The sequence below is a fragment of the Dermacentor variabilis genome, chromosome 9, assembly GCF_050947875.1.
Source record: "Dermacentor variabilis isolate Ectoservices chromosome 9, ASM5094787v1, whole genome shotgun sequence".
Lineage (NCBI taxonomy): Eukaryota > Metazoa > Arthropoda > Arachnida > Ixodida > Ixodidae > Dermacentor > Dermacentor variabilis.
Window position 1 is genome coordinate 130,728,253 of NC_134576.1, and position 17,319 is coordinate 130,745,571.

The 17,319-nt window shown below is 50.6% G+C and overlaps 1 protein-coding gene across 4 annotated transcripts in view; it reads right to left on the bottom strand.

Annotated features, from left to right (window-relative positions):
* Nucleotides 1–17,319, bottom strand: part of TfAP-2 (transcription factor AP-2) — a 218,705-nt gene that overhangs the window by 24,636 nt on the left and 176,750 nt on the right. For all 4 annotated transcript variants that reach the window (XM_075669423.1, XM_075669421.1, XM_075669422.1 and 1 more), the window contains exon 5: nt 12,816–13,145. In XM_075669423.1, the coding sequence (XP_075525538.1) occupies nt 12,816–13,145 (330 nt within the window). The remainder of the gene's footprint in view (nt 1–12,815; nt 13,146–17,319) is intronic.

Consider the following 17,319-nt stretch of genomic DNA (forward strand, 5'->3'; position numbering starts at 1 on the left):
GAATCAAGCCTTCTTTGAGGCTTTATTTGAGCTTTTATAGGGGAGAGAAGCTGGTAAAATAGAGAGGGGGAAAAAAAGCTTTCGCGCTCCTAGGGCTCCGCCACTACGTCAATGTGGCGTCACGAATTTTAAAATTTTTTCCCCCTTCTTTGTTCGACCGGATTTCTTTTTCGCGCAGGAAACGCTTTGTAGCGAGCTATTTTCAGCATTTGGGTCTTTTCAAAACGAAATGTAATCGTCGTTGAACAACGAAAGGTTAACAAGTACCGAGCAGGCGTTGTCGAAATATGTAACGTCACATGGAACTATAGTGCGGGAACTTCACAGTGGCGGCGCCACCCATCATCCTCCGTTTCTCTTCATCTCCTCTGGGATTTACCAAGCAGTTAGCTTTGCCACTGTGAGAGCGACCTGTTTATTTCGGTATTCCAGAGCTGTGATTTATTAATCCAGCTCAATTTAGTATTAACGTTTAGAGTGTCCATTTCAAAAGTAATTTTTTCCCCCTTCTCCTTTGTTCGACCGGATTTCTTTTTCGTGCAGGAAACGCTTTGGTAGCGGGCTATTTTCAGCCTTCGGGGTCTTTTCAAAACGAAATGTAATCGCCGTTGAACAAGGAAAGGTTAACTAGTACCGAGCAGGCGTAGTCGAAATATGCGACGTCATGTGGAACTATAGTGAGGGAACTTGACAGTGGCGGCGCCACCAATCATCAAGCGTTTCTCTTTGTCTCCTATGGGGCTTACCAAGCCGCTAGCTGACCTGTTTTTTTTTGTATTTCAGAGCTGTGATTTATTAATTCAGCTTAATTTAGTATTAACGTTTAGAGTGTCCTGTTCAGTAAATAAAAAAAAGAAAAGCACGGAGAATGCTGTGAAATGAATCGTTCGTGCGTCAGCTGAGAATCGAACTCAACTCAAACCACAAGAGGATGCTCAAAAAAAAAAAAAAAAAAAGAAAAAAAAAAAACTAGCCGAGCGAGTTCTTCCAAGCGGATCTTGTCAACAAAAGTGCGATCGCCGCGGCTGCGGCGTGGTTGCTGTTGCAACTGCGCCGGGCTCGGGTGTTTATCTGCGCGACGATGGCGCCCCGCGCTGTCCACATAAACCGGAAGGCACCGCACGCCTTACTTGTATGGCGGCGAGCCGGACGTTTCGGGCACTTAAAGAAAAGAAGTTGCGGAAGATCCGTCGGCCCCGCTTACGTCGCCGGTCGTTTCGTTCAAAGTTGAATGCGTGCGTATCGCACGCACGCAGATACTCGCTTATCAGACGGATGCTGGTGACGAAGGCAACTTTCTGTTTTGTTTTTCTTAAATCCTTTTTTTTGTTATTGTTTCTTTTTGATGACGCCATATAGTGCGGGGTGCACATCGGGAGAGAAACTGGCGCTCCTATTTACCGGGAAGTTAGGGGTTTTGATTGTTCTGGGTAGTATCGTAAGTGCAATTAATGGCTCCAGTCGCATGCGCAACGATGAGTTGGTAGACTCAAGAAGATGCGAAAAAAAATGCCAACTACGTCATCGGCAGCATTAAAAGGACCCCAAGGAGGAATATCAAATGAAGTTGGATGGAAACATTGTACTGCATGAGTGATAGGCTGCGCCAGCGTCGATGACGTCATGGGTTTTAACACTGTCTTCTCGGGGCGTATGGTTAGCATGTTTATCCGTGAACAAAGGGCTGTACATTTCTATCTGAGGAACCGAAGACTCAGTCCAGAAAGTGTGAATAAGGTCTTTTGCACATAAACAGCCATATGCAAAAAAAAACTTGGTTAAACTGTGTGACGCCACGCCGACGTATTTGGGGGAGGGGGCGGGACACGGTTTGGGCAGGAAATTGGGGAAGGAAAAAACTTCCGGTCTTCTGTCTCTCCGCTAGCCACAATTCTTTTCCCCGGCTAATACATGTAGGCAGGGCCTCGGAAGAATATTCATCAGTCTACGTAAAAAGTTTAGTGAGTGTCGCTCCTTACTTTCAATTTAAATATGTATCACCGGTATCTGTCACTTGTATTATAATCAACAAACATAAAGTAGGCAGAAAACAGACAACTTTCGGCAGAACATCTCTGTTAGGTTGCAAGAACACATGAGCTTCGTCACGCGGCCGTATAACCAGTGAAGTGAATCAACAAGTGAAACTGTGTGCGCATATTGTCCAGCGTAAGCGTCCACACGTTGCATGGTACCCGGTGGGCGCGTGCCAATCAGCAGATACTCGATCCGCCTTCTGAGTGTGACGAGAGCGCAATGCAAGAGAAATGAGGTAATTTCAAATAGTCATTCGCTCAAGGCAAGACGGAGGACCTTCCTCCATGTTGCTGACCTCCGAGGACTTGGCAGAACTTCAATTTCTTTCAAGCTTTTGGCGCTTCGAGTAGGTTGTCGTTTCCATTCGATGTCGCACTATCATGCGACAGCTTCCAGGCCGTCTCGGATGATAGAGGTACTGCCCGAATGAGGCAGCTGTCCCGGGTCAGTCCATCGAAACTTGAATGAATTCGTCTTCAACTGCGAAGTTATGCTTTTCGAGTTCACTGGCATGGCTATGTTTTATTGCGTACTGCTGGCAGTAAGGTGCACGTTTTTTTTTTTTTCACGTAAGAGTACACGTAGCATATTTTTGTTGTTGTCCCGGAGTTGACAAAATTAAGGTCACACTGAGTACCAATCTATCAGTGATAAAACAATATGATTTCACTTGTCGGTGTCGCTTTCATCCAGCCCCTGCCAGCAGATTAAAAAAAAATGAGAAATGTTGTGCGCACCTTGATGTCATATTTCTAACTGCAGCCGTCTTTCAAACTACAAGCGCAAGTGAGGTTTAGATGTATGAAGCCTGGCTCCACTGATTGGCAGTGATACCACTGTCATGTCCACAAACTGCACATTTTCTTCAACATAAGCAACAACGCCATGCTACCCACCGACGCAATGGCTCAGTGAATAGTTGACTGACAAAGCATACGGGATTAATGTCTTCCTATCTGTTAATCTTCTGACCAGCACTAGATCTTCCTTGCACTGTTATGCGTGTAGTATTCTGAGCCTCCCAGTGTTAGCGCTAGCCCAAATAACTTAACCTAACCAACCTAACCAACCAAGCAACCTAACCTAACCTAACCTAAGATCATGAGACGTCATGAATGCCATTTCACGAGCAACCACATTGATTTGGCGTTTCCCCTTCTCGCTTTTCTCCCAGAAAGAAAGAATCGGTAACATTCCGGCGTTTGAAACTAAAGCACGGAGCTTGCTGCTGGTAAGCCTAATTTTCGCATCGTGGCATAATTTGTCGGAAAAACACCGACCGCCCGCTACGACGGGCTTGTGCGACCTGCGGGACTCGGTAAGGTCGCACCGCGACGGGCCGTACACCGACTCGACTCATCAGCGACTCGGGTCACGACGAAAGTGAGGAATGCCGCCGAGGAACGGCGCTACAATCGGCACCAGATGGCGCAACGCCCGGCAGGACGAGAGAAAGCTCGGGCGGCCGCCGCCGCCGCCAGGAAAAAGGCAGGGGAGGATCGCCGCCGGATCGCCGACGCGAATAGGGGGGAAACGCGTGGATGGGGCCCACGGGCAGTCGAGCAGGGGGCTTACGAAACGGACTCCAAGAAGACGAGCCGAGTGATATGCGACGCGGAGAGACGAGAAAGGCGTCCTCCTTGAGATGCGAAACTTTAGGAGACGGTATATATACAGGAGGGGACGAGAGCTGGGCGGAATGATGACCCGCTGTGTTTGCACTGCGGAGATGCCGTACCTGTCTCGAATCCGTGTGAGGAGAGAGAGGGGGTGAGTGTGAGGAGAAAACTCGGAATGGCTGAAGGAAGGCTTCTTGCGAAGTAGTCCGGGTGAAGAAGACGCCGTACGCGGCATTCTGCTTTCGATTGTGACTCCTTCCAGGAGCGCACACAATTCGCTCCAGTAGATCGACGGACGCCCCGCTGAGGTCAGGGCGCGAGTGAGTTTATCTTTACGAGCGGTGCCGCCCGAACCGCGATAACGAACAGTCGCTACAAGTGCGAACAAACGATCTTTCGTCCTCCCCCCCCCCCTTTCTTTTTCCACGATTCACGAGTGATTACGAGAGCGTCCCTCCATAGAGTCTCTCCGAACGGGGATGACCGGTCGATTGTCGAGGTCGTAAATCGTCCATCTCTTTTGCGAAGTATCGGCGAATTTGTGGCGAAACACTCGGAGGCTTTGTTTTAGCTTTGTTTTTCTTTTACCTCCTCTCATTCACCTGGCGAGTCGGGATGGCCGAAAATGCACAATTTCATGACGGGTTCCGTCATGGCGGGTTACAGATTGCCGATTCGATCTACAGCGTTCGCTTGTATTGTCCCACCACCTCGAGGCACGATCGTCAGTGCGGTACGATTGACTTTTGTGATGCAGCATAAAGAACGTTTAGAAGCGTTAAGCAAAGAAGCTTGACAAAGATGTTTTCGATCGGGGTTGCCCAAGGTGACGTGTCATACTGAGGAATGGCCCATTGATTACCATGGTCATTCGGTGCAAAAAAATGAAGCCATTCAGACTGTGCGATCAGCTTGAATGTGTCAAAATACGGTTATCATGCAGCGTTTTCTGCAGCAGCATCATCATCAAGCTCCGCAGCTTGATGACGCAGCTCCACAGCGGGAAAGGTTGCACCTTTATGGTTGACTTTAATTAGACAGCAAGCCGCCAGAAAGCATGACGATTTGCCCCACAAGATCACTAACGTGAAGCCGATTTTCTAAGCACGAGGCGACAAACCCAACCTTCCTCATAAGTCCCTTCCCTTGCAATCTATACTGTAACTCTTAACAACTACCGTCTACCTGCTCTACGCATTAGCCGCCAAATTCTGTTCTTTTAATCTCAACCAGAACATCAGCTCGGTCCATTTGCCCTCTTACTCCCCCAATTCTGCCATATTCCTATTTCTTAACGTTACGTCTTTCATTTTACTCGTTAAGCGGTCTTTATCTTCTACTCAAGCTTCTCGTGCTAGTACAGAATGCGAGATTTGTTCGGTAGCTATAGCAATTACCAAAACGAGAGAGGTTCACAGAATGGTGGAGATTCGAAGTGATCAACAGTGACCAGACAAGGGACAGGCCTCAGCTAGGGGGCCAACGTTTCGACGAGGGGACTCGTCTTCGTCAGAACCCTGACGTAGAGAAGTCGAGAAGTACTCTTATTGAAACACTGGCTACCGACTGAGGCTCGCCACTTGTCCAGTGTTGCGTTTCGCCTGCGACACGTGGTTTTGCCGGCGCGACTGCGGCGGGGCGGCAGACATTTTGGCCCGATCATCGTCGCCGCAACGCTCCCCGCCAGGTGTTTCCAGGCGCGACTGCGGCGATGCGACCGCAAAGGATCACCCTCTCCTTCCAGTCATTGTGCCTGAACCAGGCGATGCGACAGCAGGGGCACCCTCTCCTTCCAGTCATTGTGCCCGAACCAGGCGATGCGAAAGCAGGGATCACCCTCTCATTACAGTCATTGTGCCCGACCGGCAGCGCTACGACAGTGTGCGTCACCATTAGCCCATTGTACATTCACGTGCTCGTCTATTGAGGGGTTCCTTCTTGCCCTCAACTGCGAGAGTATAAAAACAGCTGCCCCCGGACGCCAAAAAGGAGGGCTCCGATTTCTTCTGTTGAGTAAAGTGCTCTCCCGTCTCTCTACTTCGGTCAACCTGACCGCCAACTCTTTGCAATGTTAAAATAAACAAGTTGTTTTGTTGTTACCAGTCGACTCATGCTTTGCCGGGACCTTCGGATGCTTCCAGTTGTACCCCAGGCCGCCAGGCCAACGCTACCCTTGGGGCTTGCGACCCAGGTACAACCACGGGCGTCAGCGCCGAGTTCCCAACAACCGATGCCATCGGTGGGATCCAAACATCTGGTTGGCAGCGGTGAGATCGCCTCCGACTTCAAACAACTGTCTGCCAGCGGTGAGATCGCGACAACGGAGGCCAGCAGCGAAGAGATGCAGTTGACTGTATGCTGAGCAGCTCAACGACGATCCGGGAGCAGTGCAACGAGCCCTGTGTGATGACTGGTTGCCTGCAGCGGAACGACTGCGCTGGACTCCTGCCTGCGAGGTTTGGTGAGTGCGGGACTTTCTTCTTCTGAGCTTTGCCAGGCTTTTGTTAGTGTCAGAAACAGAGCTGGTAATTGTGGTTGTCGTTGCTGCCGGGTTAGTTTGCGGCAAGACAATAGTAAGCAGTAGAGAAAGCAGCATTCAGAGCAGCCATGGATTTGAAGTCGTTGCGCAAACCGAAATTGTTGGAGCTTGCAAGAGAGTTGGGTCTGGAGGTCTCGGACAAACTCAGAAAACCAGAACTGATAAAGGCTATTCTTGAGTTAGAGGCTGAGGATGACGAGCTGTCGGAATGCCTTGAGACCATTGAAGAGAGGGAGACTGCAAAAAGACAGGAGCGCGAACTTAAAGAGCAAAAAGAAAAAGAAGAGCGCGAACTTAAAGAACAGAAAGAAAAACAAGAGCGTGACCGTCAACACGCTTTGGAAATGAAGCGTCTTGAGGTAGAGATGGAACGCGCTCGTAATGGAAGTCAGGCACACGGTGCAGGAGAACGCGTATTGTTCAAAATGACTGACCTGATGCGGCCGTTTAAGCTTGGAGAGGACATTGGTTTGTTCCTGGTTAACTTTGAGCGAACGTGCGAGAAGCAGGGGTTCTCTCGGGAAACGTGGCCACAGCGCTTGCTCACTTTGTTACCCGGCGAGGCGGCCGACGTAGTCGCTCGCTTGGATAGAGAGGAGGCAGAGGATTTCGACAAAGTAAAATCGAGTCTGCTAAAAAAGTACCGGCTGTCTGCGGAGGCGTTCCGTCGGAAGTTTCGGGAAAATGAGAAAGGCAGAAGTGAGTCATATACAGAGTTTGCGTATAGGCTTATGTCAAACATGCAGGAGTGGCTCAAAGAAGAGAAAGCGTTTGGTGACCACGATAAAGTTCTGCAGTGCTTCGGGCTAGAACAGTTTTATAGTCGGTTACCGGAGAACGTGCGATACTGGGTCTTGGATAGGCCAGACGTTTGTACGGTGGCTAAAGCCGCTGAGCTAGCCGAAGAGTTTGTGACGCGTCGGGCTCGCGGAGCTAAGGACGGTCAAAAGGGTGAATTTGGCTTGAAGTTTGAGAGGTCGAAGTTCACACCCATGAGAGCAAAGGGGAACACGCGTAGTGCGGATGCGAGTGGAAGCAGTGCGACCGAACCTAAGGAGACGGCGGCAGCCGAAGCCGAACGCAGAAAGCGGTTCGAGATGAGGCAAGCGCGCGTTTGTTATACGTGCCAGAAGCCGGGTCACTTTTCGGCGCAGTGTCCGGAAACAACACCAAAAGTTGTGTTTTTTTCATTAGGCAGCACTGACGAGAACATGAAGCTTCTCGAGCCTTACATGCGAGACCTCCTCGTGAACGGGAAAGAGTGCCGAGTGCTTCGAGATTCCGCAGCTACGATGGATGTAGTTCACCCGTCTTATGTAGAACCCCATATGTTCACGGGCGAGTGCGCATGGATCAAGCAAGCCGTGGAAGCTCATAGCGTGTGTCTGCCAGTAGCAAAGGTACTTATTGAAGGACCTTTCGGAGCGCTTGAGACGGAGGCGGCAGTGTCATCTATGCTGCCACCCCAGTACCCGTACCTATTTTCAAACAGGTCCGATCACCTCCTGCGCGAGAAGGGGCTTTTGTTTGGTGAAGCTAGTGTTCAGGCCTTAACCAGGTCGAAGGTTCGGGAGCTCGCTGCAAAGGCGGTAGTTGCGGGGCCGACGTTATCAAACAACGAAAAAGGGTCAGAGGCGCAGCAAGCTGATATTCAGTGCACGCCCGAACTGAATAAAATTGAGTCTGTAGCGTTGAAGGCGCCAGATACTGGAGAGGAAATGCCCGATAAGGGAAAGTTAGAAGAGCTATCTACAGATTTGCTCATCGCGCCTACGTCAGACGGACTTGATAGGTTGCTAAAAGTCAGCCGGTCGGCTTTGATAGCCGAGCAAAAGAAGGATGGCAGCCTGGAAAACGTGCGCTGCAATGTCAAGGAAGGTATCGCCAGGAAAAATGCGCGTTTTGTGGAAAGAGGTGGAGTCCTGTACCGGAAGTATCTAGACCGCAGAGGAGTGGAGTTCGATCAGCTGGTCGTGCCTCAATGCTATCGTCAGGATCTGTTGCGCTTGACGCACGGGGGTTCGTGGTCCGGACACCTAGGAGTTAAGAAAACTAAGGACCGTCTCTTGCAAGAGTACTATTGGCCAGGGTGTTTTCGGGACGCAGACCATTTCGTGAGGTCATGTGACACCTGTCAGCGGGTGGGCAAACCAGGGGACAAATCGAGGGCGCCGTTGAAATTGGTACCTATCATTACGGAGCCTTTTAGACGGCTCGTTATTGATACAGTGGGACCTCTGCCGGTAACAGCCACGGGGTACAGACACATTTTGACTGTGATCTGCCCAGCGACAAAGTTCCCTGAAGCAGTGCCGCTTAAAGAACTCAGCTCAGTTGAGATAGTTAATGCACTACTGTCCATATTTGCGCGAGTTGGTTTCCCTGCGGAAATCCAATCAGATCAGGGCACAGTGTTTACTAGCGCTTTGACGACAACTTTTCTCGAAAGGTGTGGGGTAAAGCTGCTACACAGCTCAGTGTACCACCCACAGTCGAATTCCGTTGAGAAGCTCCACTCCGTCATGAAGCGCGTGTTGAGAGCGTTGTGTTTTGAACATCGAACTGACTGGGAGCTGTGTCTGCCTGGGGTGATGTTTGCTTTAAGGACCGCGCCGCATGCGGCTACGGGGTTTTCGCCAGCTGAACTGGTGTACGGTCGCTCGCTTCGGTCTCCGCTTCGCATGCTTCGAGAATCATGGGAAGGCAGGGGCGACGACCCAGTCGTGGTGGAGTACGTACTTAAGCTCCTCGAACGCTTAAGAAGGGCACAGGAGTTGTCAGGTGAAGCAATGACAAAGGCCCAGCAGAGGGCCAAGGTTTATTATGATCGGACAGCCAGGGCCCGTCGTTTTGAGGTGGGCGATGAGGTCATGATATTGCGCACATCGCTAAACAACAAACTAGACGTGCAGTGGGAGGGCCCAGCGCGAATTGTTCAGAAACTGTCGGACGTTAACTACGTGGTAAGACTGCCAGGAAAGCGGAAAGCACAGCAAGTTTACCACTGTAATCTGCTCAAACCCTATAAACAACGCGAAGCAGTGGTGTGCATGATGGTAAACGTTCCTGAAGAGCTTCCGGGACTAGGCTCAGTGACGAACAGGGAAGACACCGGTCAAGTCATTAGTGACCTTATCAGTAAAGCACCGCTGTCGCCCGAGCAGAAAACCGAACTACACCAGCTATTACAAGAGTTTCAAGGTCTGTTCTCTGAGAGGCCTGGTAGGACTTCTGTACTTACTCATGATATAGAACTTACCTCCCCAGAGCCAGTACGATCCAAGGCGTATCGGGTGTCACCCCGCCAGAGCGATATTATGGAGGCTGAGGTAAAGAAAATGCTACAGCTCGGTGTTATTGAGGCAGGTGAGAGTGATTATACCTCCCCTTTGATTTTAGTTGAGGTACCGGGCAAGGAACCTCGTCCTTGCGTCGACTACCGCAGGCTTAATTCCATCACTAAGGATCAAATTTATCCGATCCCTAACATCGAGGAGCGCCTTGAGAAAGTTAGTAGCGCTCAGTTTATTTCCACCCTAGATCTTGTCAGGGGTTATTGGCAGGTTCCACTTACAGAAGAGGCTAGTAGGTATGCGGCGTTCATTTCACCAATGGGAACATTCCGTCCTAAAGTGTTGAGTTTTGGTTTGAAGAACGCGCCATACTGTTTTTCAAGCCTCATGGATAAAGTGTTGCGGGGACAGCAAGAATTCGCTTTACCGTATCTAGACGACGTAGCGATATTCTCCGCATCCTGGTCTGAGCATATGGCACACTTGCGGGCAGTGCTAACCCGCCTGCGCGAAGCGGGCTTGACAGTCAAGGCTCCTAAGTGCCAGTTAGCACAGGCCGAGGTTGTCTACCTCGGTCACGTGATTGGTCAGGGTCGTCGCCGCCCCTCTGAAATAAAAGTGGCCGCTGTGCGAGACTTTCCGCAACCGCGCACAAAGACCGATATTCGGTCGTTCTTAGGTGTCGCCGGCTACTATCAGAGGTACATCCCTAGGTACTCTGATATCGCGGCTCCCCTGACGGATGCTCTAAGAAAGTCAGAGCCTCAAACAGTCGTCTGGGACGAGACAAAGGAAAGAGCTTTTAGCGCCCTAAAGAGTGCCCTAACAAACCAGCCTGTGCTACGATCGCCAGACTATACAAAAGGGTTCATTGTTCAGTGCGATGCTAGTGAGCGAGGCATGGGCGTTGTACTGTGCCAACGGGAAAAGGGAGAAGTAGAACACCCCGTCCTGTATGCTAGTCGTAAGCTGACCAGTCGTGAGCAGGCGTATAGCGCCACCGAGAAAGAGTGTGCATGTCTCGTGTGGGCCGTTCAGAAATTGTCATGCTATCTAGCCGGCTCGAGGTTTATCATTGAGACGGATCACTGCCCTCTCCAATGGCTGCAGACCATCTCTCCCAAAAATGGCCGCCTCCTGCGCTGGAGCCTCGCTTTACAACAATATTCCTTTGAGGTGCGTTACAAAAAGGGGAGTCTCAACGGTAACGCCGATGGCTTAAGTCGAAGCCCCTAACGTAGGAATCAGCCTCAAAATTGTTTGTTACTGATGTTTTTTTTCCTGAGGCAGGATTTTTTTTAACATATTGCTTTTGTTTAGTGTTTCAAAGTGATGATATGCTTTCTAGTGCAATTTTTCAATTTGTGGACGCGTTCTGAGTGATGCTAGACTACTATAAGGAACTAGGCAGGGGTATAAAAAGGGGAAAGAGCCTGGCAGGGCTTAGTGAGGGTTGTGCCGTGCTTGCTGACTGAGCGGTTGAGTTTCAGCGTAGTTCTAACGCTTGCCGGGAACGAGAACAAAAATGTGAACTCTCCCGAAGTCACTTTGCAGTGTCCCGTGCGAACCTGAACGAGAGAACGAGGCCTTCTCTGTGCGCTGCGCTCAAGAAACGTCGAGGGACGCCCGACTTCGGTTATGAGCATCATCGAGCGACATCCCTCCGGACAGCGGATGCAGTCCCCTGTCCATCGGGATCTCCTTTCCCCGGCGGGGCGGTCTGTTGCGTTTCGCCTGCGACACGTGGTTTTGCCGGCGCGACTGCGGCGGGGCGGCAGACATTTTGGCCCGATCATCGTCGCCGCAACGCTCCCCGCCAGGTGTTTCCAGGCGCGACTGCGGCGATGCGACCGCAAAGGATCACCCTCTCCTTCCAGTCATTGTGCCTGAACCAGGCGATGCGACAGCAGGGGCACCCTCTCCTTCCAGTCATTGTGCCCGAACCAGGCGATGCGAAAGCAGGGATCACCCTCTCATTACAGTCATTGTGCCCGACCGGCAGCGCTACGACAGTGTGCGTCACCATTAGCCCATTGTACATTCACGTGCTCGTCTATTGAGGGGTTCCTTCTTGCCCTCAACTGCGAGAGTATAAAAACAGCTGCCCCCGGACGCCAAAAAGGAGGGCTCCGATTTCTTCTGTTGAGTAAAGTGCTCTCCCGTCTCTCTACTTCGGTCAACCTGACCGCCAACTCTTTGCAATGTTAAAATAAACAAGTTGTTTTGTTGTTACCAGTCGACTCATGCTTTGCCGGGACCTTCGGATGCTTCCAGTTGTACCCCAGGCCGCCAGGCCAACGCTACCCTTGGAGCTTGCGACCCAGGTACAACCACGGGCGTCAGCGCCGAGTTCCCAACAACCGATGCCATCGGTGGGATCCAAACATCTGCTTGGCAGCGGTGAGATCGCCTCCGACTCCAAACACCAGTCACTGTTGATCATTTATGCGACAAAGCAATCTTAAAAGAGCGAGAGCGATAAGACTACAACAGGCAACCTCACACTGTCTAGTATCAATCTAACCAAGTAACGAAGTCTTCGTGATGTATATAGAAAGACATAAGAAAGATTGCATATTCTTTATGCGTACGACTTGTAATAACTATCGGCGCTCGCGTTAAACGATCATCTGTGGCTTTAGAAAGGAAGTCTCAGGCAGGAGAGTTCTCTTCGTCGGGACAGGACGACATCAGCGCCGTTGCCCTGACGAAGACAGGCTACCTTCCGCTGTCGAACACGACACGATCATGGTCTCGATCTAGCAACGCGCTTGGCGAAGCGTTGTAAAAAAAAAAAAGAAAGACAAAAAAGGAAGAGCAATCGCCGCCCAATGGCCTAGTGAACATCACCTGACCCATTGCCTTGTGCCTGCGACGCTCGGCTGGAATGGCTCAGGGAGGCAGAGGAGTCAGCCTGCTGCCAGCTGTTGGCGGGTACCCCTTAATGTGCGCTGTGCTTATGAAAGGGTGCGCAGGTTGGGGCAGAACCCGCAACTGCTTCGAGAAGTACTCACCCTTTTTGACAGATTGCGCCATTTCGGTGGCAGCCTTGGTTCCATCGCTGCCGTCTTTTTTTTTTTTAAGTAATTGGCATTCTATGGGATTTTTAGCCACCTTCCAGTACGCATCTAGTCCCTTTCACATACCCCGTGAAAGCTGTCTGCTAGCTTCTGGCACTAAGTGGGTGTTGGCTGAGCAGACGATATGCTGAGCAGACGATCTTGCTGAGCAGACGATATGATCTTCTGGGTATGTGGCTTAAGAGACAACTTGACAACCCTTTTAAAGAACGGTATAAATCCTAATTAAATGTAAACACCCCCTCACCTTCTACCAGAGAGGTGAGCAGAGTAACGTTGGCCGCCTTGCGCCGACCGGCAGGTAGGTTGAGTCCTATCTTTTCCAACTTCTCCCGCAGCGAGCGGCCGCCATTCTTGGACTTCGCGCGCCGGAGGACGCCGCCGAGCAGCGACGCGTTGAGGCACTCGGGCGGCGACAGGCGGCGCTGCACTTCGCCCACGGTCACCTTGTACTTGGACGTGGAACTGAGCAGCGACAGACGGCCGGGCACAGAGCAGAACACGTCCGTCGGGGACGTCACGCCCCCGCTGATCACCATGTCCTTGTGGTTCTCCGAGGAGTTGCGAACCTTCATACCTGCGAAATCGAAGGGGGGGAGTCAATCGGCACGTCTCGACAAATGCGACAACGCGAATGGCGTTCGGACTGGTGAAGCACACTCTTCCTCCAACAGTCATTGAAATTATGGGCTTTTAGACGCCAAAACCACCTTCTGATTATGAGGCACGTCGTAGTGGGGGACTCCGGAAATCTGGACCACCTGGGGTTCTTTGACGTGCACCTAAATCTAAGCACACGGGTGTTTTCGCATTTCATCAGTCTTTAGACTGGCGAAGTATTCTTCCTAGAACGACCTCTGCAGCTAGAACGATAACTGCGCTAATTCCGACAAGGTTGCAATGAATTCGTTTAGCCAATACTTAAGTAAGCTTGATGTCATGGTGGCACAGCTAGCATATTTGTGAGTTATGGACAAAAGCTTGGGCTGCTTGAGTTCAGAACAAAATCAAGCTGCTGATAGCTACAGGAACAGATAAAGTATAGTCACAAAGAAGTGCCTAAAGAAATGCATAGTAGAAGAGAGGCTAAGAGATGAAGTGTTTACTATGCATGGTAGTCTTGCCGGTTTCTGGCCTACCATTGGGCAACTTGAGTCCTACAATGTCAGTGAAAGCAGTCACAAAGTGCTACATGGTAGTGAAGTGTTATGAGGTCTGGTTCTAGAGCAGTTGATTCATCTATGCAACGGTATCAACGAACATCATTCTGAGGAAACTTGAAATAGTTTAACGCTTGTTCAGACGTCTGAACGAGGAGTATTAGCCTATCAAGTTTATAACGACAACCCACCGTTGGCGGCCGGGTAAGATAAATGTCACCAAAGGTATCACCCGGAGTAGAGAACGCCTCGGGAATGTGTTACTACGCGGATACATCGTGGCATGGCTATGCACGAGGCTAAACGGGCGCGGGAGGTCCTTTAAGGCAGGTAAGAAGCACGGGCTTTCGGAATGCAAAACAAGCTAGTGAAGGCGGGCGGGCGACCGCGCTAAGGCCGATACGCTACGGCGACTGCGAAAGCGCGGATAGCCGCGACCCGCGCAAGCGCGTGAGTTTAACGCTCGAGTTGGCACAGAAAACAAGCGTGTCTTGCCTGCGTCTTCTCCGCGGCTTATCGCCTCTCGCACCGAGACGCCTTTCGACAAGGTGAAACACTTTGTTTCCAGCCGCTGGCTTAAGCGTGGCGATATACACAAGCCGCAGGGTATGCGGGACGAAAGTTTGCCGATCGAAACCTTTTCGCATGCGCCATTTTGTTTTCTCCCGCCTTTTTTTTTTCTTCTTCTGGAACCGATAATCGGAGCAGACGGCGGCGTGTCTACTTTTCGTTCGCTCTTCTTTTTTTATTTTGATTGTCGTCTGCTGCACTTCTTTCCTCCGTCTGCCCTCTTTTCTTGTTTTCCCTAGCGAGTTCTAGCAGACGACGAACCGACAAAGCGTTTTCTTTTCCCTTATATGTTCTTTTTCTGCCGTTGCAACGCGAGGTGTTCGTGCATTTGGGCACGTCTTTTCTAATCCCGCCGCTGTCGCGATTCTGAATCGCAGCGCGGCCCGTCGTTCTTTCTGTCTTATTATTTTTTCTTTTTTGAGGCTCTTCTGCGGCATAAGGTATAATGGCGCTTCCTACACGAAAAGACGGCGTGCTACGCGAGGCGACGGAGGCTGAAATGGGTGTGGTCTGTCGCGAGTCGACGAGCTACCGCTACAGAGTGTACAGTGGGACCTTCTCCCCACCAAACGGGTCGAAAATAAATGAAAAAAAGAAAAGCCCATCGCGCTCGCGCGCGCCGACCGGGTCATTAATCCGGTCGGTCTCACCGTCATCGACACGTTTATTAACCCTACCGCCATTAGCGAGCCCCGAAACCCAACCACGCGGTATACACAAGCGGTACGGCCGCTAGCTGGACGCACGACGCGTTTCTTCGGTCAGTAATTAAACCAAATGAACAGCGCATGCGCGCGCCCTGCCCACGGGTTGTGCTTAGGGGGCTGCGTTCGCGCGAGAGAGGCAATTCACCCGCATATATAGATAGGGTCGCCATTTTTATACGGCGTGCGCCAGCTGAAGAAGCCTTGCTCCGAAGACAGCGAAAAGAAACAACAACGTGCCACAACTAACAGGCGAATATTTATAAGTGCGAGCCGCACACGGCCAAGGGTACAACTATGGCGATGCGGCATATAATTCTAGAGCAACGCGACGAACCTCGTATAGAGAAGAAGTATATAGTACGTAGTTCGGGGGCCCAATGTAATATATCCAGGCTCAATTAAGCTCGCGATACGAGGACATCGCCGTGTTTCAACCTTTTCTTCCTTTTACATTCCTTTCTTTTTATCTTCGCTTTTTCTTTTCTTTTTCTGAGAACGCGAGAAACACGCCTGCACAGATATATCCGTCGTTCATACATGTATAGCCCGCCACGGTAGCCCCATGGTTATGGGCGTAGTGCCACTGAGCATATGAGATCGAGGCTACACTTGGGGAGGGGGTGAATTAAAAAAAAAAAAAGACGCTGTTGTACTTAAATTTAGGAGCACGTTGGGAGATCCCCGACCGGATGGTCGAAATTGATGCGGTGTCCCCGCTACGTTGTCCCTTAATAGTTCGTGCTTCGGTTTTGGAAGTAAAACTTCAAGATAATCTTTCATTATATAATTATTATAATATTAATACATAATATATAATAATTTGTTTCTTTTAGCTCATTTTTTGAGGTTCTGAGTAAACGTTAACACTACTGTATCGAGGATGAAAAGACACACTGTCTAAAAACTCAGAATGACAAATGATGAAGTTAAGATGGGTGTACAACGAACATGAAAAGAAGAAAGAAAACACAGCGATAGGAGCAGGTAGCAAGGCAACATAAAACCAAAACAGGGTACAGTGCACCGCAGGCCACCCTTCCAACACGGAGTGTGATGTGGCGCGCTCCCTTTAAAAACGACCCATTTAGGTACGACCTGGGCGCCGCTAACAAGCGACCACGTGACAACTCGGACTGCTCGCCGGCGAACACAGGCTCCTCTACTCCGACGTGTGTACACACATCGCAGCGCACCTCCTCCATTGTTTGGTCGCTCAGAGAGAGAAGAGAGAGATAGAGAGCACCGCACTGCAAGTTGTCGCAAGAGAATGCACTTGGAAAGCTAGCTCACCACCTTTCGAAATCGCGGCTCGGCTTAATTCAGCGCACACGTGCTAAGAGAGCGTGAGTCGCGTCGTCTGCTCGCTGGACCAGGGCGAGCAGACGACACGCGGTCAGCCGCCGTATATACAAAGTGAAGCAAGGGCAGGTAGGTAGCCATTTTGGGGTCGTGGCAATGACCAGCCCTCTCCTATAGATGAGAGCGCGGCGGGCCAGGCCCGCTGGGTACGAAATCATCGCGCTCGGAGGGACCGATGACAATTATCATAAATTACCGGCGCCACGCATTAATCTCGTGCGCTGGCTGCTGCGGCCGTGCCGGTAGCTAGAGATGTCTCCCGCGTCTTCGTCGCCCTCCTCGACTTGGCCCTCTGTTCTCGGTCTGCCGCATTACACTCGTCTCTCAAGATTGGCCGCCCCCCGTAGCACCTCTATGTATACATGGTGCATAGCTGCGCGGTTGGATGTGTGTCTTCCTATCTTAGCGTTCCAACAATTAAAAGGGACACTAGGTATGAGCATTAAATTAGCCTATAGAACTGAAAGTATTCTTTCAAAATTCAACTTTCGTCAATATCACGGTAAATGGTTTATTATTAGAAGAGAAATGGCAGGTCGAAGTTCATTTTCGGAAAGGTGGATTCCTGTATCCCCTTCTTGTTTCGCATTTCTTCGATAAAGACAACTGCGAGAAGAAAATAAAGAGAAGAAATGTTTTGACTGACGTGTTTGTGTGAAACTTTGCACGGCTGCCGTCGAGGATAATAGATACATTTAGCCTGTCCGCTATTCCGGCAAACGGGGGCGGATTGCCGGATCTGCGGTGGCGTAAACGTGAGCGGCCGGGGCGGTGCAGCCACTTGGTGGCGTTAAGTTCAACCAGACTAACACAGAGCTAAACTTGCAGTAACCCGCTATATCCTGCTTCGCTGCTGGTGCAAGTTTTCGGCAGTGGTGTAACGGTGAGCACGATTACGCCGCTGTTGAATATGTACACCAGCAGCTAAGCAGAACATAGTAGTCGGCTTTGTGTT